At 35.8% G+C, this 25022-nt stretch overlaps 1 protein-coding gene across 1 annotated transcript in view; it reads right to left on the bottom strand.

Moving 5' to 3' along the window:
- Positions 1–25022, bottom strand: part of LOC108550829 (G-protein coupled receptor Mth) — a 57599-nt gene that overhangs the window by 14736 nt on the left and 17841 nt on the right. Inside the window, exons 3-7 of the mRNA XM_017904710.1 lie at positions 18776–19055; positions 17990–18206; positions 12153–12394; positions 9775–9853; positions 718–896 (exon numbers count right to left, since the gene is read on the bottom strand). Of these exons, the coding sequence (XP_017760199.1) occupies positions 718–896; positions 9775–9853; positions 12153–12394; positions 17990–18206; positions 18776–19055 (997 nt within the window). The remainder of the gene's footprint in view (positions 1–717; positions 897–9774; positions 9854–12152; positions 12395–17989; positions 18207–18775; positions 19056–25022) is intronic.

Genomic DNA, 25022 nt, shown 5'->3' with positions numbered 1-25022 from the left:
TAGAAATGACGACTGAAGGGCGCCTCTCGAATGCAAAGGGCTAATATCAATCACACACCTGTGTACCTCCAATTACTGATATTTAATGACAATTCAACCCCCTAGAATTTCATATAAATTTATAAAGAATTCTTCTAATGAACTGCAAATTAATGACTATTAATTATTATAAGTAAACTGTTTGATAGAAATAACGATATAATAAGATAATACATTAATATATATTATATAGTGATAAATGAGTAAAATGGAGATTAAACTTGTAATTCTAATATTTAAAAATATTTTACATTGTAGGGGGGTAATGGTGGTGAGATTGTTAAAAATCGTTCTATATTTTATTACTGATATTTAATGACAATTCAACCCCCTAGAATTTCATATAAATTTATAGAGAATTCTACTAGTGAACTCCAAGTTAATGACAATTAATTATTATAAAAATTTAAAAATATTTTACATTGTAAGGGGTTAGTGATGGCAATATTTTTAAAAATCGAATAAAAGGTGCTCTTTCTATATTTGATGGCATTCGTGTTCGTCCGAGAACAGAGGGAGTCGTATGTACGTAATAAAATTCCGAATGGGAGAATAAAATCTGTCGACAGGACTTTCCGATCAACCTAATATCGTGTCTTTGAATAACCGTATCGGTGGACACGAGCTCACGATTTATCACAGTGAATACAAGCTTATCGTTTTCGCTTGATGACTCACCACTGAACCAGCAGCGTTGTATACCAACATTGGACTTGAAAGCCAGTGGCAGGATATCTGTCATGTCACTCAAAATGCCGACGATCGTGATGGACAGAGACAGGCCCCACGCGTATAGGCAGTATAGCAGGAATCTCTTGACATGACTTCGACCCCTGCTGGTGTTACCACGTAAGCTCCTGGGAAAAGAGATCATGATTGTTATGTACGAAATGTAGCTTTCACAAGTCTGGTGTTTCTAACTTTCTTGGCTTTTTTCTTGGCAGACGTTTTTGGAGATTAATCGAAATAGGAGGTCATGGGAATGATGCACTTAATGGAAAATATTTGTGAGGATTTTTTTCTAATTTGATGCTTTGGAATTTCTGAGATTAAAATTTTCGAGGATTAGTTCGTAGACTATTAGTGTTGATAGGAATTTCTTTAATAATTACAGAATTTTAGTTTAACAATTATTCTGTGATTTAGTTCTGAAATTTGGGATTTTCTGGTTCCTGAATTTTCGATTTTTCAAATTTTCGAATTCTCAAGTACATGAAGTTTTAAGTATTCAAATTTTTGAGTATGTAAATTTTTAGATATTCAATGTTTTACTCTTTCGAATCTTTGGATACACAAATTTTCGAATTTTCCAATTTTCAAGCTTTCAAATATTCGAATTTTCGGATATACAAATTCTCGAATTTTCTAATTTTCAAGCTTTCAATTATTCGAATATTCGGATATCCAAATTCTCAACTATTTAAAAATGGTATCGATACTGAATAATATTTGCAGTTAACTTTTCATATAAGGTATAATTGATATCGAGCAACTGCACGGGGACATTTTTCACGAAACGAATTCCAGAAAAAGCTTTTAGAGATAAAAGACGAAGGAGAACGGTGAACTGTTCTGCAATAATTACATCCACGACTGACTGTTTGATGGAAGCAGTATAATGTTATATCTGTCGCGTATTACGGTATGCTATTCGGTTCCCAGTACTCCCGGTAACTTCCAATTAAATATTTCCAACACATTTTCTTCTACGAATTTTTTCCGAAAATACATAAATTAATATTGCATATCACTTAAAATAGGATTGAATCACTACGATTGATTAATAGTCCTTAACAGTCTCTTGTAGATAAACATAATATATTCAGATTTGTTGCTCGATAAGGAAAATTTCCCATGTAATCACAATAACAATGACGTAATCGTTATTATATGATAATCGGGAGTAGTAGCAGCCTTCGTATTATATAAAAGGTAATAACGGCTGTAATAATCGTATCCTGTTACGCTTTACGTAACAAGCAATAATCTGCAAAATTGACACTTAAAAATTACCGTTATAATATCATTATAATAATCAAAAGCAAAAATGAATCGCGAAAATACCCTGTATAACGTATCCAAATGTATTATGAAAATTATATGACACACGTCTTTATCGTTGCACGATCTAAATAGCATTCGTACATTATCCTACGACCATGAGAGCATCACAGTTAGGTAGTCATGCAACGTGTAATTCAATTATTATCAACTTTCATAGAAAATTTATTTACTCGAGCAAAAGAACATTAAATGCCTTGAAATTCTGAATATTTCTTTTTTTTTTTAATCTTGCACCACTAAATGAAGTATTTGTAATTTGCTTAATTAAAAAAGAAAAAAAGTACCTTTATAAATTACATATTAATTTCTAGTAAAATTATCGAGAAATTTAATGATATCAACAAAGTCAAAACCAAGAAAACAAATATTGAGATTAAAAATTCCGGGTCAATATTATTATAAAAATTTAACTATACTACGATTATTATTCGCAATTATATAACCCTTTGCACTCAGTCGCCATTTTAATTAGAACCTGAAGATCGATGTTAACTAATATATCAAATTTAAAATTATCCAACTATGCATGGAATGTCAAAGTAAAATAATTCTACGTCTTAATTTGCATATGATTTCTTATTTACCGTTTTAAAAATATCGTTAACTTTATGGCAGAAAGTCTTCCATTTTATTGTTTTTCTGTAACGAAAAATTCACCGAGTGCAAAGGGTTAATAAAATTTGAATTTTATAAATACCTGATGGTAAAATATGATGACACTATTTGTGTTATTATATGCATTATTAATGAAAAATTCTAATTAGCGCCCAATGAAGCCTTATTATAGTTATTATTACTAATTATAAATTTAGTAAAATGTTGATACTGTAAAATTTTAAAAATTTATTAATGACATTTAAATATATGGAAAATTGTATTGTAATGTCATTAACCCCCTTTGCACTCGGCGATCTTTTCGTTACAGAAACAGAAAGTTTAATTCGAAAACTTTCTGCCACAAGGTCGATGATATTTTCAAAACGGTAAATAAGAAGTGCAAATTAATTGTAAAACGTAGAATTATTTTACCCCGATATTCCACGCATCGTTGCACAATTTTAATTTCAAGATATTAATTAATAACGATCTTTAGAATCTGATTAAATCATAAAATATTAATTATATAATTAATAACGCGTCGTCTCTCGAGTGCAAAGGATTAACTAACGCGAGACACGATACAAAGAGGTTAGTATACAATACGATTGAATGCTCGGTTAAAAGAAGTGAAAAAGTGGGAAAAGGAGGCGTGTTTGTCTATTTACAAGGAAACTGGCTGATTATTTGCGTAAACGATTCAAGGCAACGCGTTAAATATTGCTTTTCCGTGTGAATATATTCGATGCTCGGAACAAGGGAATCGAAGAACTTCTTTTTCCTGGCATGAGACACATGACAGGTGCAAAATGTAATTGTCGAGCTGTTGCTCTATCGCGTTACACGGAATCATTACGTTTCTGCGAATTAACTTAAACGTACTATGTATCGTGTTCAACGAGTGTTTGTTATTAGTTGTTATCCATTGTGTTGAAAATTAAATACGATTTTCATTATATTCTATTATCGAAACAACGTATTCCCAATTAAAAGTTTAAACGAACAAATTGTTATCAAATAATCGACATAATTGACGTCAAGTTGCAAAAGTGGAGTATAACGAAACCTGTAGAACTTTTTATTTTTATTTAGCTTCACGAGCAAAGAATTTTGTTCAAGCGATAATTGGAGTGAATGCAATTTGCATGAAAGCACTCTGTACCTCTTGCAGTTATTATAGGAAGCACCCTGTGTCCCTCTAGTTTGTGAATTAGCTCTTCTAATAATTAATAACTATTAATACCCGATGATCAATCAGAATCTGCATTTAATAATTAATTATTATCCCACTTTTTCTTTCCTATTTTATATTACACAAATTTTTGTCATTTAATAATTTAATGAATTATTATTTAATAATAATATCAATTAATCGAAATAATTATTATTATTTAATTATCATTGAAGTGTCCGCTGTGGTATTAAAATTAACTATAGTTAGGAAGATTCTATAAATAAATATTAGCGTAAATATTGGAATTCTGCTATGAAACGCAGATAAATTAAATATGGAAATATAAGTAAAAAAAATTCTAAATATAGATGAAAAATAAAAGAAATTAAAGTAGTAATAATAAGATAAAGAATAAAGGAGATTAAAAATAAAAGAAATTTAGAAGAATATTAAATATAGAAATATAAATAAAAGAAATTGATGCACGATGTCAAAAGGGAATTTTTACCAGATATCAATGAAACAATCCTATTGAGTCTATCGAGAAAATCGGAGGTGATCGAGGTGATTATTCCCCGTTCACGTAGATCTATTTTCTCCGCGTATTTGCAAATCTACCAGCTAAAATAGCAACTTGGAAACATAAACTTCCACGGCATACTGAGGGACTACACACGAGAACCTTGGATGAATCGAGATCGCAAATGAAACAATTGGAAATCGATCGATAGAGGAGATTCAGTCGTGATTTCCAAGTCTATATGGTATTCAGGCTATCAGTTTCATAGATAGACTGTGCATGTTTACGAGAAATTTATGTATATCGCATTTTAACGTACACACGTGCGTACACAGATTATTAAGAGTTCAAAGATTTTCTGTTATAAAGGTGACGATATTTTTCTGAGCAGTAAATAAGAAGTCACGTAATTTTAACGTACAACACTGTCTTGAATACGATATTAAAAAATAATGAAAAATGTGACGAATGATTCATAATTTTTCAACAGGGTTAAACAAGAATCGTTATACATTTTCTGTTCTCGTCGACTTCTCTGATTATTTATCCTTTTGCACTCGACGATTTTTTGACTAAAGAAGATTATTAGGAATTGAAAAATTTCTGCTATAAAGCTGATGATATTTTTGTAAGCAGTGAATAAGAAATCGTATAATAACTAACACGTAGAATTATTTAATTTTGAAACCTCGTACACCGTTACATTATCTAAAATTTGACATATTAATGAATATCGGGCTTCGAAATTTCATTAAATGGCGATTGAAGAGCGCCTCTCGAGTACAAGGGATGAAGTTATTTAAAACACGTGAAAACATGGAAATAAGATACGTGAAATATGAAAATGCAGTATGTGTACATGTACAGCAATTACCGACTCGCGCATGGAATATGTGGAATAAGATTATATTGAAAATATTCTACAACAAAGGAGTTAAATATATTCCTGTGTCATGTGTCTCAAATTACACTGAATCAATTAATTAAAATTGATCGACGTCTGTATACGTTCTTACGCTTCACAAATTCGTGCAATTTAAAATTTGTGCAAACAGCGTGGAATTTTAAAAAGTGTAATATACGAAATATACGAAACCTGTAATACGTAAAATTCTCTTACATATTCTTAAAAAAATATGCAAGGCACTGGAAACGTGAAACATACGTGGAATAAATAGGACATGACTAAACCTGCTAAAGTCAGAACAAATTTCTATCCATGACCCACTTGCTCGCTAATCTTCCAGAAAGGTATTTGCATGGATATCGACAGTCTATTCATAAATACTCTGTTGCAGGAATATGGAGGAAAAAAGTTTGACCACTTTTCGTACGCGGTAGCGTGCAATTTGAATAAATCATTTGCATATGCAGCAGTTCACGTTTCAGGTAATGACGATGGGACGGAAATTTCTATTTCCCTCTCAAACTCGCTGTTTATGGGGAATACCTCGGAGTGTAGGAACGTGAACACCCCCTAGAGCCTGATCAAGGGGCATTAAGCGGAGAAACGGAGAAGAAAGTCTGCTAGAGTTATCGTTTAACCTGCCGGCCTTAAGAAACTGGGTCGTTCCTTAAGCACAAGCGTTACCGTTCTTGTGCACGAGGTTAGAAATTAATAAAGGCAAGTTAATGGGTTTTACTGCTTCAGAATAATAATACGCTAATGTATATTTAATACTGCGACTATCAAAGCTAATGAATATGGCTGGTTTCAGATTTTTTGTTTTGGAAGTTAGTGAAAATTAATTTTAGGAAAATTTTGATTTTTATGTAAATAGGAACGTGATTATGTATACGTAATTTTATTATGATACCGAGATTATTATTATCTATGCAATGACAATTATTTCTAGGGGATACTTAACGCGTTAAATGCACAGCACATTTTACTTGGCGATCCGTTCAGGCCCAGACTAGACCGTCAAGTGGGCCACGGCAGCGGACAAAGTGTTCGTAAAATTCGGAGATATTATACCAATTGTTATAACAGGAATTCTCAAACGTTAGGTTCAAAGGCGGCGAAGAATTTAACACCAAAAGTTAGCACCTTTTGGTCCTAATCTGGACCGGTCCCTGAGAATCGGCTAGACCCGAACGGAAAGTCTGGCACCGGTCCCTGGCGACCGACGTGGCACTTAACGTGTTAATCCTTTCGCTACTACAAGTGACTATAATCATCGGCCACGAGACTCATCTACACACGACAGGTGACTATAGTCACAGACCACAAAAATTGAGTAAAAGATTAACCTTTTCGCTACGGCGGGCATCGCCGCAAAGTCTTTCCCGTAGAACGAAGCCAATGTCGTGCCAATGATGAAAACAATACAATCGTGCAGTCTTTAGCATCCAGAGCCAAGTCTTTTGAAGAAGAAAATAAGGAAAGGAAAAACTGACCATCGCAATAACGCTTGCAATTTTTTGCGAAGAGAGCTAAGCGAAATGATAGCACTTGTTTTAATTTTTGACTCAATTTTTATGACCGGTGACTATAGTCGGCGAATATAAAATGCATCATACATAATCATAACATACCTAAATATATTCTTTTTTGATTTTATTAAACAGTTTTACTGTATATTTTCTCTACTACACGCGTTAATACCTCTCAACCACAATGACGCTAGCTTGTCAGGCCGCTCCAGCCGCAAATGGTCAAATTTTTAACTAAAATTAAAAAATTCCCTATGTAGGTTATAGTAGGTTTAACGTTAAAACGTTCGCACCACATCCTCCAAACAATAATCCTGGTAATTCTCCTCAACTACTTAATAGCAAACCACCCTCGTTAATCTCGAAAGAGACTTTGACCACTGCTCAAACGAACCCTTAAAAGACCAAAAATCAGCACTTTCGCGATTCGAATATCATGGTAACACTCTCCCACTCTTCGCACGCCGTGATCCGGCCGGACATGTCACGAGGTGACAGCGCGGAATGGATTCACTATCTCGACGTCCACTCCATCGAAATTACGACCGAGACGTATAATGGAAAGGGTAAAAAGAACACGGGGAAAAGGAGAAAAGAATAGGAAAAGAACGAGGAAATAAAAAAGACTGTGACACTCGGCGATGGCTGGCAGCTGCGGGAGCGAGGCGGATGAGGCGAGTGGCCGCGCGCAGAACCGGAAATTCGCCTGGTCCCGGTTACAAGGTTCGCGCGAAACGTCACGCGAGTCGTTCGTCGCTAACTCCGACGCTTCATCGCAGTTTTAACTCCGTGATTCGGGAATGAAATCCGGGTAAACATAATTAGCGTCGCCGTGACCGGAAGCTGGGATGGGATTATTGTTCGGCCGTTAAAGAACGCGACGATCGCAGGGGTTGGTAATCGGAGAACGAAAGTTGGGCATTTCTCGAATTACGGGGACAGAGAGGGTGCGGAACGGATAATTCCGCGGTGAAACGAGAACGACGTTTATCGACGCGGATCCGCCGACGCGACGGTGATTGCAGCCATCGATCGCTCGACGAGGAAACGGAAGTCGCTCTCGGTGTCAGCGCGCAAAGCTTGCTGCTACAGCTCGCGAAATGTTTTTCCGGGATTGCTGAGAATTCGGGGGAGTTGTGAATAAATGAAATTTAATTTGGTTATGGGAGTGAGAGACGAGGATCATTAGGAATGGTTATTGTTTCTTGACTTGGGGAAATAGGTATTGAGAAATGTGAAGTATACTTGGTACAGGGGTTTGCTGAGGAATTCGAGATTTCATCTTGAAACAAATTTTGTTTTCGAATCTAATTGAATCTATATTGATAAGAAATACTTGTGTTATAGATATTGTGTAAATTTTGTCTTTAATACTAGGATTACTGATCTTTAATGGGTAGCTAAACATTGCGGGTATATATAATAGTAATTTTAGAGGTAAATATATTAATTACAGGTCTATCTCGATACGAGTCGACATAAATTATTTTTAAAATCAGTTATATATTTTTAATAATAGCAAAGCGGAAAATTCTGAGATCAATCTATTTGACTGGATTGGTAGTTCTAGTGTTAACGTGGAATAACGTTTAATATAATAAAATATAAATTATGGAAATACAATAAAAGGAAATAGAGAATAGGGAATGTTTAGGTACTCTTCTTCCAAAAAGATCCTTGATTGCTACAGGTAGATTAGTTGGTATTAATGCAATATACGGGAAGAAATCATTTACAATAATTTGCGAAACAATTCTTTTCTCGAATCTCAAGATTTCAAGAGGAAGAGCAGCCTAACGATATTATGCACTATTAAAATAAATTGACACGCATAGGTTGTCATCAAATCCTCTGTGCTATTAAAAATATCCAAACGTAATTAATATCTTCCACGAATCCATATAATGGAACATCAATAATCCATCACGTTTTCAAAAAATAGCAAAGACAAAAATACCCAAAGGTATTAATCAACGTTAATTAATTATCACACTTATGAAAATATAATTTCACCTCCATCGATTCCTTTCTCAACCCTCCAAAGTTTCTACTAATCACTTCTGCCAATTCCAACAATCAAACACTAATTTAGAAAACATCTAAAAAATACCAAATAATACAAAAACACCCGAAGACACTATGAATATTAATTATCAGTCGATTCTCTTTTTAACATTCAGAAACATCCCAAAATTAGCGAATACCGCAACTCGCTAGTCTTCTGCCAATTCCAACAACCAAACATCCAAAAAATACCAAATAATACAAAAACACCCGAAGACTATGAACATTAATTAATTATCAGTCGGTTCTCTTTTTAAGATTCAAAGACTTCCCAAAATTAGCGAATACCGCGACTCGCTAATCTTCTGCCAATTAATACAATCAAACACTAATCTATCAAACATCCAAAAGATACCAAATAATACAAAAATACCCGAAGACATTATGAACATTAATTAATTATCAATCGATTCTCTTTTTAACTAACATCCAGAAATATCCTAAAATCCGCGAAGACCGCGACTCTCCAGTCTTCTCCCAAGAATAAATTAAGCCAAGGAACTTAGCTATTCCCGCGAGGTTTATCGCGATCATCTATTACGCGAAAGACAGTTGAAAAATCGCGACGTGTAAAGTACTTTTCGCATTAATCTCGGGAATCTTTCGGATAGAGATCCACTCCGATCACGCGCCTCATCGACAGGGTTAATCCTCCTCTCATTAGTCATCGTGTACTCGACCCTCTCTGCGACTAATTTCCTTTCTATTTCGCTCGATGTCGGATTCCTCCCTATCCATTCGATTACCTGAACGTGCAGATTTTCGCTAAAATTTCACCGAACCCCAGGGATAAAGGGGAGAAGGGACAGGAACGAATGCGAGAAGCTGGTTCAAACGACGCGTCCAAGGGAGACAATTTAAATGGCTAGCAACATCTTACCCGAATGTCCTCCATATATCGAAGCACATGACGTTCAGCCAGCAAAAAGCTGACAGGAAGAAGAAGAGCATGGTGAATCCTGAAAATGAAGATAAATGGTTTCGTATAGTGCTTGCAGAAGCTGCGTTCTCGTCGTGTCAATTAACGATTAGACATATATTCTGAATTTCTGTTAGCAATATTTCTACTATTCTCTAAATTACTGTAAATTAATCTGCCATTTTTCACGAAATTTTTTCTATTTTTATTTATTTATTTATTTTTTTTCATTTTTGTTTTTATTCGGTTTAATATTCAGAGATATTTTCATGTTTATTACCTGCGAGCTTCAGGGTAGTTTTAAATGTGTTTTGCTTTGTCGAATTTACAGTATTTTAAACTAGCAGGTTTAGGAGGGTACTAAACGTTACAACGGATACTGCACATAAATTTCGATATTTACAACGATATGGTTTTATTTTTTTTTAATTTTTTTCGCGATCGAAGATTTTAATGCGATTTGTAGTTTCACCCCTGCGTTTTTATTACTTTCACACTGGATTTTATTTCATCGTTTACGACATCGAAATTTTCAAGCTTTCGACTATTATCTATTTATCTAAAATCGATATCTCTCTGTCACATCATGCGTTTAAATTCTCTCTGATTTTGTACTTTTTATCTCTCTATGTTGTGCAATTCTCTAGTTCACTTCTGAATTTTATCGTTTCATTTTGTCCTTCATTATTGATACCCTTCACCTGAAGTTAATGAAAAATGTACATTCGGTAATTATCGAACCTATAATTTTGACATTATTTTAAATTTAAAGAGATGTTGAAAATTTGAGTATATTCCGAAAAATTCTCTGTGTGATTTTCGAAAAAATAATTCAGTATTTCTGCGACTTTTGTTCCGAAATTATTTTTCATTCGATCGATTTATTTTGCCAGGGTGTCGCGAAAGTTGATCAAGCTTACATCGAACGAAAAAGAAAAATTGCTAATTTCCAGTCGATTTTGACATTAGTCCCCATCTGTTACGCGTTTCACCTCGCTACTTATTTGTATTCTTTGTGTTCGCGAATTTTTTGACGCCACGCGTCGACGAGTGCGTTCTGTATCAAACGTCATTGCCCAAAAACCGTCTGATTCGCCTCTCGAGGGTGAAACTCGTACTTCGGATCTTCCTGTACAATGTCGATGCAACGCGATGTTTTTGAAAGTGACTAAAGACCGCACGAAACACGAGAATTCTGAAAATAACCCGTGAAAATATCCGAACGTGATTGCACGCATACTGATGGAATGAGCCGTTTGTTTATAAATTGGAAATACGAATAGCACGTTACGTGAAGCCACGTTAACAACTATGTTATACTATCGATAATCTTTTCTTTTAAATAGGGTACAGTGTGACTGAAAATTTCTTGCGAGACAGAGTGGTAATAATTATGATAATTTTTCGAATTATTTATAATTATTCTAATTATTTTTTCTAATATTTTCTTATTCTTTTTTTTTGAATTAATAATAATAGTAATAATCATTTTTCTTATAATGTCGTAAATTTTAGAAAATATTATTGTGAATACATTTAACGATAATAATAATAATAATAATAATAATAAGTATCCCGAAGTGGAGGAAATTTAAATTTTTGGCATCCATGGGCGAATTTTTGTATAATTTATTTAAAATTAAATATTTATTGCGATTAAGTTTTACCAGTACTTTCTAAATAAATTAAATTTGTTATAAAATATGTTGTTTAAGATATTTAAATTTGTTAGTTAAAACAGCTTGAAATTTTACAAGATATTTTTATACAAATTGTTTTATCTATGATTATCATGTTGCAATATCACGTAGGCAGTCAGTTTTATATCAGAAGCTATTTTGAAACTGTGTTGTTAGACAAACTTGGCAGTGTACCATAACTCTCGTGATTTCTATTACTGACAAAGGTATTAACTTACCTCAAAAATATCATGATTTCGGAACTCTATTTTAATAATTCCAAATTTTTGAAAATTGTTACATGAGCTTTCGACTTTCAGTGATCAACTCAAAATTCAATTAAGCAGTTCGATGTAGGAATTTGAACTTTCGACGATACACATTTTAATAGCTCTAAATTTTGTTTAAGAAAAAAGGAACCTATTTTCGTAATTTCAAAAAATCATTACAAATTTTGATATAAAATATCGATCTTCTAATAATCAAATTTTCGATGACACGTGCATATAGATATTCCTAAAATATTCATTGTATAGTTCTACACGCGATACCAGCCTTCCAATATTTTCTCGCGCTCTAAATCTTCGATGAGTTCCGCAATATTATTTTAATTAATGAAAAATTAATCGAAATAAAATTAACACAAGAAAAATACCTTACCCAGTGCAGAGCAGGCCCTGGTTGCGTAGGTATCTTCTACCCAACGTTTCGCCGGTGTCACCGACGGTACTATGGCAAGGCAGAAGTAGCCCGCCATAAGACTCGCTGCATGGCACATGAGTGTTTTGCCATGCAGATTTTGCAGACTCGGTAAACAAGCGTACACAATCAGAGTTAATAGCAGGAATATGCAACTGATTCCTTGTAAGGTACTGGAAATCACGTATTTGATTCCCGAGTCTCTGGAAACAGAGAAAGATAAAAATTAATATCTCGTGCGAATAATTACCCACCTTAAGTACCGTCACCCACTTCGTTAAAAATTCATATTTACAATTCATATTTCGTAATAAATCCTAAATTTTATATTAATATTACATAATAAAATCAACCCGAAAATATTTCATTAAAATTAACGATATCATAGTGCAAAAGTAGTCTGCGCAATCTCCGAGCCTAAAATCAACATTCCCCTACTTTATCCGATAAGTACTTTCAATGTGATCGAAATTTTCGTCGTTCAAACTTGCTTCCATCCTACAGAGGAGTTCGCGAAATTTGTAAATTCCATCGAATGGAAAATTCGACACGATCAACGCGAAAAACGATACTAATTCGAAATGCGACCTATTCACGACACACACACACACACACACACCGGTTTACCTCTGACAAAGGAAAAAAGCCTTACAGCCTATTATACCCGGCTCGACGTAGCCTATTGTCCTCGACGTTTCGCTAATTGAGACCGCGCCTCATTGTCACTTGGCGCTTCCTTCATAAATTTCGACGCACTGTCTACCGAAACCGATTCGAAAGAACGAGCCAGGGCTTTGATAAAACGAATCGCAGGCCCTTTCGTCCGTGGAACGCGAGGAACGCGAAATTTCCGCCGGCGAAATGAACTTTATCTCGGCGGTTGCTTAAAGCACAGGCGAACAGGGACGTACAAAGGGAATCGTGTCTGCGCGTCGGTATTCTCTCGTTATCACGGTCGGCGAATATAAATCGACTAATTCCGACTGTGCCCGTCTCGACTCGGCATTAACGGGCTCATTAACATCGGTTGATCTTTATTTATGCCGAAATCAAGGAAATTCCGCGAGTCGCGAGAGCTGTCTGGCTGACAGAGCGAGCCAATCCCTTGGGTTAGAAAGGAAGGTATAGATTTGGGTGTTCCAAGAGGCTTTATTAGAACATTAGCCCATTTGCATCATGACTCTACTTATCCAGTTAGCTGAGATTGACGAGTATACTTGTCATGGAGAAGTGGCAGTATTTTGTGTCATGACGAGTATACTCGTTGTGCGTAAAAAGTGGTAAACATTAAAATAAAATAATATTTGGAGTGTGAAGTAATGATCGTGAATTAAAAATTACTGTACTTTATATTTGGAGCGATAATAAATTGTATTTTATATCCAGGAAAATGACATTTGCTTGTATGGCGTGGTTCTATTATATATATTTGTGTCGTTGAGTTTCAATGCAGTGTGAAGGTAAATCTACGTTATTTTAACATTGAGTTTCTTGAATAGAAATTTATAACCCAATGGGAATATAGAACTCCATCTGTAAACGTAACGTGGGCGAGAAATCATTGCTATTATCCAAACATATGAATATCTTTAGAGAAGTTCTTTTTCTCAGAGACAATCTATTAAAGATCTTCGTATATGCTGTTCTTAGAAGCATTGAAGACGTTATAATAATTAATAAGAAAGGTTTGCTATCAACCAGAAGAAATTGTGAAGCCACAATAATAATACTAATTAATGATAGAAATTAATTTTGGAAAACATTGGTATAGTGCATTCGTGGAAAGAAGGCACAGCGTGTTTACACCTTCACAACTAATTAACTCTACTGACACTGCCATGATCACAGAGAGTGGCCGCTATTAGCAGAAGACAGTGACGAAGATCATGAGTGATGATCCTGTGATCGAAGGAGTATTAGCGGAGTTAATCAGCCGTGAGGATGTAAAGGCACACTGTGCCTCCTTTTCTCGAACGCACAGTACTTTCTTTAAAGGTCGGTACACGTAAAGATATATATATTCTTGGATCGTAGAGCGATTGGAAATCGGCATACTTGAGTAATAAATTACACACATGGAAAGACACTCCCCGTTTCGAATGGAAAACAAGCAATAAATACTTTTTATACACACTCGATGCAGACGAGCAATGCGACATGGTTGCGATGCCAAACCAATGATACGACTCGACAGGTTTATGTCTCTAACGATGCAATGCAACTCAGCATGCGATCCCTCTATTAATAGGAAAATGCAAACTATACCGCAACGTTAATTCAGTAATATACACTCCTGTTTCGAGAAATATTTTTATTCCAAGCATATTCTGTCCGATAAATCCAAAACTCCTGTCGTTCAAATAAAATCCAATCAAATCCACCAAATTTTAGCAACCGTCAACAAAATAAAACTTGGTTCATCAAAAATGAAAACAAAAATTATTCGTATACCAAATTTTATAATTATTACCTATATTTTTGTACATTAACACTTCGACTGAGACGTTGGTCATATATGATCGGCCACGGTTTACTTCTGTGACACCACATTGAACAACATTGAATGAAAATTGACAGTTAGTGCATTTTGAATATAACCACTAGTTAGAAGATACTTTGAAATAAAAAGTTTCCTATTGAACAATTAAAAAATTTTATTAGAACATCAAAAATATATTAAAACACTTCTGTGGCGTCCTGAGGGAAACATGTGATTTCGACGTGGCAGTCAAAGAGTTAAAAAGATTCGTTCGCACATTTGGACAGACTAAAATTGCATGTGATAAATTTAATGCTTCTATATCCCTGTTGCCCCGAATTTCATTTATTTTCGTCAAAATATTCGCAGATTTAGGGGAACGTCGTGAAAATCAACTTCCCTTCTGTCGTTTTTCGCTTTCATCGCGTTCCGACAAATCGTTACTTGTTCTTATTCCCACAAAAGGCATCAGTTGTTCGTTTACCAACGCTTCCGACTTCTATACGTATTTCTGAGCCGCTCCTCATGACACTTTCGGTCCTTTGGGACGCGTGCACGAAAAAACAGCTTTGAAACGCGTATACGCTGCTGGAAAAGTCGCTCCCTGGCAAAAGTCAGGAAGAAACCATGACTTTTCCACATACATGTCACGTGCGAGTGGGTCGTGCCACTATCTGTTCGCGGATTTTCCCAGTAACTACTTTCGAGTAAAAATTATGCGAGTAAGTTGGTAATCTGTCTAACCAGTCACACAATACTCTTGGTTTGCCGATCTTTTAATTATTTTTCTAATACTCTACTTTAGTACTACGGTATTCTACCTTTAGTTTCCTATTTTTAATATTCTGTAAATATTAATGGATATTTGTATCTTTCAAATATTTTATCAAGGCATTTTTAATATTTTATAAACATTTTATGGAGATATTTATATCAATATTTTATAAATATTTTGTCAAGTTATTTATATTAATATCATATAAATATATCTACTTGAAACATGGGAATTACGTTCGAACACTTGTGTGGTATTGCGAGCAGTGAAGAACGCTAACAAAGGAAATAGTATTTGAAAGATAGAGTTGTGAAAATCAACCTAGTGTAATATTTTAGTTAAATAACTCTATTTTGTTATTAAAAAGGAGTCGTTATTTATTAAACGCGCAGATCTCTGTCAGCATAGGATTAATCTAACAGTTATCCTACACTAGTGTTTCCAATTTTTTGAGTTGATCCTCCAAAGTGGGAAAATTGTCGAAACTGGGCTCAAATTTCGAAGGTAATATCGTAAATCGACCGAGACGAATTGAAAATTTCTAATAGGAATATTCGAATAATTTTGCGAGTCCTCGTGTATCACGAAGTTTGCTATACCTCGAGAGAGAGGAAAAGCGGAAATGTTAGGAACTGCTGTTGAAAAAGGGATCTTACGAGCGAACAGAGGTAGCTGAAACCTCGCTGAAACCTCGATAGACAGTGCTCGAATAGGTCATAGGAAATAGCGAAAGAATAAAGAAAAACGAGCAGGAAGAGAGAGATACACACGTATATTATAGCGGAAGAGACGAACGAACGAACACGAATGTATAGCCACTTCGTTACGACTTGTCCCGGTGAATGGCCCTTCTTCTATTCATCAGACAAATGGACTTGTACCATTGTTATTTATTCTTCTGCTTGAAGATATACGAGCGTACACATTGTCCGCATCACTGGCAAACAACTTGGCTATCTGGCATTGATGCAGGCACAATACGCGCTGCCGCGAAAGATGCTGGTTTCCGGTTTGAACGGTTGACCAGCATCGAGAACAGTCCAATCTTTTATATCCACGATCCCTGGAATAATCCTCGTTGACAACGGGTGCTTTGGATACTGTGCATCAGGGTTAGGTAAACCTTGTCAGCGGCTGGAGTAAATGGATCGAACAGGAAACGGTCTGACGGGAAACTTTCAGACGATGCTGAGGAAACATTTTAGGCTCGCAGTGAAATCGAGCGAATGGAGAATTTTGTTCATTTGCCGGGCTCAGTGTTTGCACTGGACTTACTTCTGATGAGTTCTTGGGAAAGTTTCGCAAAGTGCATTTTTTCGAAATTGCGTTAATTCTAAATTTAATGGCACAGAATTCGCGAATAGTTTCGGTGATAAAATGGCGGAATGTGTTTCACTTTTCGACGAAAAAGTTTGGAATATCTATCGATTTAATTATTCAAATTTATATTAAAATTTATAGTGATATATTGATTATTTATTTTTTATTTTTTAACCATACATCGGGTCCAAAAATCTTTATAATGAATTCCCTTTCCAATTGTACGTAAACATAGTCATGGCTCGTTTACATAAAACAGGAAGATTCGATAAAAATGTTACAAATATAATTTCGAATAAATGAATCACACGATATCAAAAGAAAATTGTTTTCATTGAAAGGAGAACTGAGAATTGCTCGATTTCAAGATTTATGTTTTCGTTTAATCGTAGTTGGAAGGAATTAACAATTCGCGTAGTGGTTAGGCGCTACGCATGCGCAGCAAGGGAACGAGCGTAAAAATTTCGAAGCAAACTTCTATTGGATTTCGCGATTCTCGACTGGTTTTACTTATTTAAACTTTTCTAAGTCAAACAAAGGGGTTCGAGCAATAAATAGCCATCCATCGGATTAAAAGTTTCAACTGTTCGAATGACTGAAGAAAAGGCGGGTAAACGTACGGTTTCGAATTGAACACGTACCCCTCTCTTCGTCCCTTTATTTTCTCGACTTTCAGCTCAGACACTACGTGAAAAATATACGGATCTGATTATGTGTGTCGAATTTTTCGTCGAAATATCCACTAACTGTTTACGCTACTCGGTATCGTTAGGCTAAAATCTTCTCTGAAAATGTAAATTCTAAAACCCTTTAATAATTCTCACGACACATTAGTGACGATAAATTTATGATGTCGGATGGTATAGTGGAAATAGCAATTAGCTACAAAAGATATCTAAGTTATGTTAACCCTTTGAACTCGAGAGATGCTTTTCAATCGTCATTTGGTAAAATTTGGAAGATCCATAGTAATTAATATCTCAATTAATTAATGTCGTCAGCTTTATAGTAAAAAATTTTTGAACTCCTACTCTTCTTCAGTAAAAAATGAATGGCAAAGGATTAATTTTCCCTAAAGCAACGCAATGCTTGAAAAAATTTCCACTATAGGTCACACGAATTCCCATGACAGTCTAAAAATTTTCCAATTCTTTACTCTATATCGTATAGAGAGTGAAAGATAATATAATACTAAGCACTCCGATAAAAAGTTAAATTGCTCACTTTTCAAGGACTTCATCGTCTCCGTAACAGACAAATCCAAATAAGCCGTCCAAAGTCACTGCATTGTATGGCTCCAAGCAGTACATGTCATGCTTGAGCTTTGTAGTAGTCTTCGCTCCTGGATAGTATAGGTACCCCTTGGGCGAGAGAATTATTTCTGTGTAGTTCACTTTGTACATCGAATTCCGGCAGGTGAGTCCGAACATCACACCGTAATCTTGGAAATAGAAAATTATTTTAAAATTACCAGAAAAATCTCTCTTGTGTCATCTATAAAATACCCCTTCTTCAAAAACGAATCAACATCCACCACCCTTATAATCTCAAAACAGTTTTTACTATTATAGAACTACGCAGCCAAAGTTACAAAGTTACCCCAAAATTATTACAAAATCACCATAAAAGGATTAACTCCACATCATCCCTATGATCATAGAGCAAGCTTCTGTCACCGTAAAACTACTTTAAAAAATTATTCCCAATAATTCGTAACAAAATATCCTGATACCTAAGAAATTATTCTCCAGTACCCGAGATTATCAGAAACTTACAAAAAAAATATCTAAATCGCTTCTTATTATAGTATATAACATATATTAGTAGTATTATAGTAGTAATAGTAGTATAGTATAGTAGTATAGTAGTATAATAGTATAGCAGCATAGTAGATTTTAGACGAGTAATGGTAGTATTATAATATAGTATTATAGTATATATACAATATTATAGTATATATATAGTATAATTGCTTTTCCACCACTTGTAACTCATAATAACGGGACAAACCTGTGACATCCCAAGATGTCTTCATGATATTCGCCAGTTCCTCGTAGAAGTTCATCCTAGAATGTGTCCCGTCGATCTTCTTGCACAATTTGCTTCGTTCTTGCACGTCGTCGTCGCAGCACTTCTGTACACAGAGTTTGTCGTGACAAAAGTCACTGTCCCTGCAGACGCGGATGACGAGGCCCTGTTTCAACCGGACGCCCGGCGTCAGTTCCAGGCAGGAGTTCGAAACGTTGATCGTCAAGCTCTCATCGCCTCCTTCTTTCCGCGGCAGTTTCAACTGGAAAATTACCCAGAAATGCCTCTCATAGTACGAACGAAATGGCGGCCGAGTCCGTCGAAGATTTATCGAATCGAATATCCGGAAGCGTCCGGCGCGAGGACTGCATTCCTGAAACGGCGGCAGATTCGAAACGCCGTGAGAAGTTTGGATTGTTTTGACGTTCGCGCGAGCACCAGGTCCGGCGGATGCCGCGAATTCTTCGAAAGGTCTTCGCAACTTCCGCCCGGCGTTCTCGAGGTATTCGCGAGAAGACGCGCAAAAATCCGGCCCCTTGCTCGAGTTCGCGGCAGATCGAATATCACGGGTAAATTAAAGCGGAAGAACGCCGGAACCGGGACACGCAATGTCACAGGAGGAGACAGCGGCTGGCGTTGCAGGAATTCTTGCAATGGTACCTGCGAATTTCGCAATGGACCTGTCGTGCATTGTTTTTCGAAGTTTAATTGTTTTCTGCCTCTGAATTTGCGGAGGCCACGAGATTCTAGGTTATGGATAACGGTGGTGAAATTTGATGGTTGACTGAGTGGTACTTTTGGCATAACTTTAACAAGAATCCCGTTTCGGGTATTTAAATCTTGCTTCTGATGATTCAAGTATTCGAATTAAAATTCTTAAGCTTGACGCATATTAAAATTTATCCGCATGCAAGTTATTTGTGAAATTCTGGATGGATGTTTGAGTATATGATGCAGTATTTTTTTTAAATTTAATTACCTTGCTTGCTGGATATTATAGTAGTTTCTAGAATTTAAGATGGTTGTGAAACATAATAGTGGAATGTGATAGTAAGTTGGAAGGTATTATTGGAATAATTATAGTATTTAGACGGGGATCATGAGAATTTTAATTCTTTAATTGTTAGTTTTTTAATAATTAAAATACTTTTGGAAAAATTCTTTTATGCTACTTGCTATATATTTAAACTGAATTATATCAAAAATTGAAAAATTTAAACTGCACTAAAGATTGGCTTAGTGTTAGTTATTTAAATACTTCGACCGGCTAATGACTGCCTTGTCAATGTCGGTTTATCGAAAGGACTTGTTCAAATAATCAGAATTGAGTTTGAAAAGGTTGATTCGTGTGAATCTTCGTACCAACAATAGTATAGAAAGCGTTGTCTGTGCAGTAGGATAAATTTAGTACTGTTCGTTTAATGTTACAACAGTTCCGCGAATCTTTGATCCGTTTGCATACAAAATTAGAGAAAGTACGAGTAGCATTGGCGTACAATGGAAAACAGATCTTATTGCAATGCTATAATACTGGACCAGAATCTTCTCGAGTATAATGGCAAAACTTGAAGGATTTTAGACCAATGATACCTCCTTAACCGACTCTCAATCGCTCCAGAATTCCACAAGATTCTACAATAAACATAAAATTGTTTAAAAACACTATTAATTCAATGCATACCAAAATTTCAATTTCTTTCACCCCAAAATTGAACACAAAAATAATTATTCCTATATTCAAATCTATTATAAAAATATTTTCGTATATTTTACACAATATAATTATATAATTATCCTTGAAATATATCTGAATATAGCAATAATTATTTTCGTATAGGAATAATTATTATATAGGAATAACTTATAATTTATTTAATATTTAATTATTTAGGATTATTTAATTATTCAATATAGGAATAATTATTTTTGTATATTTTACACACGATATAATTAGATAATTATTTTTGAAACATATCTGAATATAGTAATAATTATTATATAGGAATAATTTAGGATTATTTAATATTTAATTATTTAGGATTATTTAATTATTTAATATAGGAATAATTATTTTTGTGTTCTACTTTGGGTTAAAAGAAATTGAAATTTATGTATACATTGTCATTTTTGTATATTTCATATTCAATATAATTATATAATTATCTTCGAAACATATCTGAATACAGCAATAATTAATTACCATTTCTTTTCCTAAAACTGAACTAAAACTCGAGTTAGCACAAAAATTTCGTAGCTCCGACCGCAGTAGAAGGGAAATAAATTGAGAAGACAGAATACCTGTCAGATCTCTCCTAAAAAAAGACCTAGTTGACCATGAAATTTTTTCTCCTTTCTACGAAGAATTCCACATGGAAACCAATTAGAGGTCAAGTCGGTAGACAGCTCGTTTCCTGTTGCTGTGTTTCGTAAGGTGAACGATCGAAAGGCGAAATACCAGGCAACATCGTCTATTGAGACTTATATAACGAGCGAAGCACTATGTCGCGCGGAAATAAGATTTTTGCGTTAACGGAAAAGAGAGAGGCGGATGTGCAGGTCTGGCATGGCGCAAATGACACCGAGATTACCACATTCGTCATGTGCCGCGGAATAGCGTCGTAAATCATGACCGAATCTTTCCAAACCCCTATCTGCCTGTTTTTTCCACGATTTCCGCTATAAGTTTGCGATTCGCGACATCTGCTTCCATTTTTAACGATCCCCTGTTTATCGCGTGACACCTGTCATTATTCTTCCAAGTGTTGGCTTATGGTCGTTCTCTTTTAATTATACCTCGTTACGTTTAATTGATTTCAAACGATTCGATATTTTAATCGATATTTTTGTATCTTATAGAGACGTGTGGAGAATTTTGTTTGCATAGCCACTGTGATGATTCATGGAAAATATCGAAAGATTTTGTTTAAGTATCTTATTTGAGTAAATATTTAGAACTTTGGAATTTTGGAACCCTTCAGTATAATTTTTAAGCATTATGACATGACGATAATGAAAATTATTGATAACGTTCTATAATTTATTTAGGATACCCAGGTGCCTCTATGATAAATGTCTATATTATGGTTAATATTAGAATCACGTTTAAAAAAATGTATATAAGTTTATAATATAGAAACTATATTTATACTGTATTAAAATATTATTTCCAAAATTCGAAATTCGAAGCAGGTATCCGTGGCAAATATATCGAGTGATGATCTAGTTAGGTATCAAAATTTTTCACAGAGAAAATATAATATTTTAAATGAAAATGTGTAGGAAGGCTAATCGAGCTATAGCATTAAACACACCAATTAATCGGAATAACCTCCCAACAATCGAAACTTATAAAAATAAGTATATTTCAGAAATATACTCCAGCGTCCATCTCTCAGACCCATCTCACCTCGTGAATGTCCCCCATAACTATCTCCACTTCGTAACTTATCTAAAAACCACCCTCGAGCCATCGCACACCCCCTTCTTCCGTTTCTCTCACCCACTTGAACTCTAAAAAAGCTAGAACCCTTTAAGAGCCGGTTAAGTCTCTCTCGAAACGCCATTGAAATACCTCCGAAAGACACCATGATCCATTAAGGGCCAATCATAGACCCAACTACTCTAATGGCCGGTAGGAAGGAAAACTTCGTGGAAAGGAAGAAGAATGCATCCAGAATCGTTATTAGAAGGCTTTACGACCATCAACGGTGCAAGGGCACGGTCGATTGGAACCAGAGATCGTTCTATCCGACACCGTCCGCAATGCGGTCCTTGGTCTCACCGGCGCATCGTTGCTACGCCATTGCACACCGGTGTGCATTCGCCACCACGCCCCGCAGATTCCACGGCGATGATTCGGATTTATTTACCGCGTTCGCATCCTTTTGCCGGCCGGAATAAAGGCCCGGCCACCAACAACCACCCCTTTAACGCCGCCGTGAACAAGGGATCGACGATATTTATCGTCGGATGCCTGATAAAAAGTCTCCGCACGGAACGTCACGATGGGTTTTTTCGCTGTCGCCTAGTATCCTCGTGAAATTGATCATGGGAGACCGAGGTGAGTCGAGGTGGTTGCACTGATTTATTCTATTTGCGCTGAGTGGGGCGGAGGAATGCTTGGTCTGCAGGTGGAGCTGCGGAAGAACAGGTGGGAGACCATGATACAGCGAGGTGGTGAAATTGGTCAGGCATCGGCGTAAACATATCCAGTTGCTGAAATGGAATATGATTACGCTCTGAACCACTTTCCGGGTATCAAATTCGAAGTTACTGTTCGGAATGCCGCAACGTGAATCAGTGGTGATCCTCGGGGGTTTTGTCTGTAACCTCGCTATATCTTGACGGGTTAATTTACGAAGTCGCTACATCGTGGTCATTGCTATAGATACATTGGATGTCGGAAGAGGTCAGGTGATGATTCATGATTTTAGTCGGCAGCTTTTGGTCAAACTGGACGAAACGCTGAACCTCATATGAAAGGTCGTTAATGGAAAATAAAACGAAATCGAGGGAGAACAGGCGATCGAGATGTTCAATGGTACAGGATGTTTTGTGTGAGAGGAGTCTTTATTTGGATCGCGTCACCCTGCATAGGGATCTATGTTTGCTTTGAGGAACCATCAAGCTTATCAATTTTCGAAGCAGGATCGAGTGACGCAATGTCTGCATCACGCACCTCAGAAGACTCAAGCCTCCGTGCATTTGTACCGCAATGAAATAAAATATAACAAAAGTTAAAAGTTAAATTTTATAAATCTGATCTTTACTACGTTTGTAAATCCTTTAGTCATTTTTGTTAGTCATGGATATTATATTTATTGTCGAACTACATGATACGGGAAGGGTGAAAAAACACAGTTATATTTCCCATCAGACATGTTCCCATCTCTGAAGACTCCTTTGCGTGACATGGATTTTTTAAACGCGTCATTTTCGCACGCTTTTTCCTTTTCTTCTTTACCACCGCAGAAAACACGCGTACATCGCGCGAGATTCATAGATGCAAGGTTAATATTTACGTTTCCTGTTTTCAAAAGAATATTTGACTGTCTTTCTCGCTGGCTACTGGCAGATCGAGCGTCGCGGAACGGAAACGAACCGCCATTTTCAGACCAGAGTCGCGTTCAGACGTTTGCACCGGGATGGATAAACAACATGGGCAGAGAAGCTTGCGAAACGCCAGTGTGTCGCTCGGTTTAATTGCGGTAAAAAATCTCTACAGGGAAATGTTTGCGTGGATAAAAGGGTTTCGCGTTCCATTCTGTCGTTCTCGAGTTTGGAAATTCGAGCCGCAGTTTGTGCTCTCTCTTCTCGAAACTCGCTCACTCGAGAAGGCTGATCGATAATTTTACGACGGCGTTGGCGATGCATTAAATCTTTACAAAAGCTTGCAAGAGTGAGATGATTATAGTTATATCAATTACGAGTTTAATATTGCGGTAAAGATCGGATTGACAAATCAAAAGGGACTTTTGATTCTGATTTTATTATATTTTATGTTTCCTGGTATAAAATAGACGGAGGCTCGGAGTCTTCTATGAAGCGTGATGTAGATGGTGGACTGTCAGAAAGTGTGTCGTCGAAACCTTCAGCTGGGTTTTATAGACCGTATGACAACCCATTGCGTTACTCAACCCTGCTTCGAGAATTGATAAGCTGAGTGGCTTCTCGATGCATGGTGACGCCATCCAAATAAAGATTCCTCTCACATATATCGTAGTTATTTTACAATTAGAACCCAGAATCCCAATAATCGGCGACTAATGAAACATTGATACTACAGCTTTCCAAATTCTGTATATAAATTGTCTTAGGTTTGGGTTCGTGGAAATAGGAGGAAAGGCTGTATAGAGATATGAATCCTCATGCTCCTTGTGACTCTTCCCCAACTCTCCTATAATTTCATTTCATTCTCCATGAGCTATCTCGAGTTTCTGCTAGTTCGACCTCGTAATTCTGTTTCCCGAATTTTATTAGCCTCGACGTGTTTAGGTACGACAGGTTCTTCTATTATATTAAAAACATTTCATTAAAATTGTGATAATGGTCGACATAGATTTTCAATATATATATATATATATTGATGTAGAAGTATGCGTGTAACGAAGTATATTTATTTGATGTATGAAAGAAAAGAGAACAAATGAGAGAGTAGTTGGATAGGTCAATTGCAATTCACAATTCAGTGTGAGTAAACGTGTGTATAGTGCGTTCGAGAAAAGAAGGC

The sequence above is a fragment of the Eufriesea mexicana genome, unplaced genomic scaffold, assembly GCF_001483705.2.
Source record: "Eufriesea mexicana isolate 0111107269 unplaced genomic scaffold, ASM148370v2 scaffold3062, whole genome shotgun sequence".
NCBI lineage: Eukaryota > Metazoa > Arthropoda > Insecta > Hymenoptera > Apidae > Eufriesea > Eufriesea mexicana.
The sequence above is the reverse complement of the archived record's forward strand: the minus strand, read 5'-3'. Positions and strand labels throughout refer to the sequence as shown.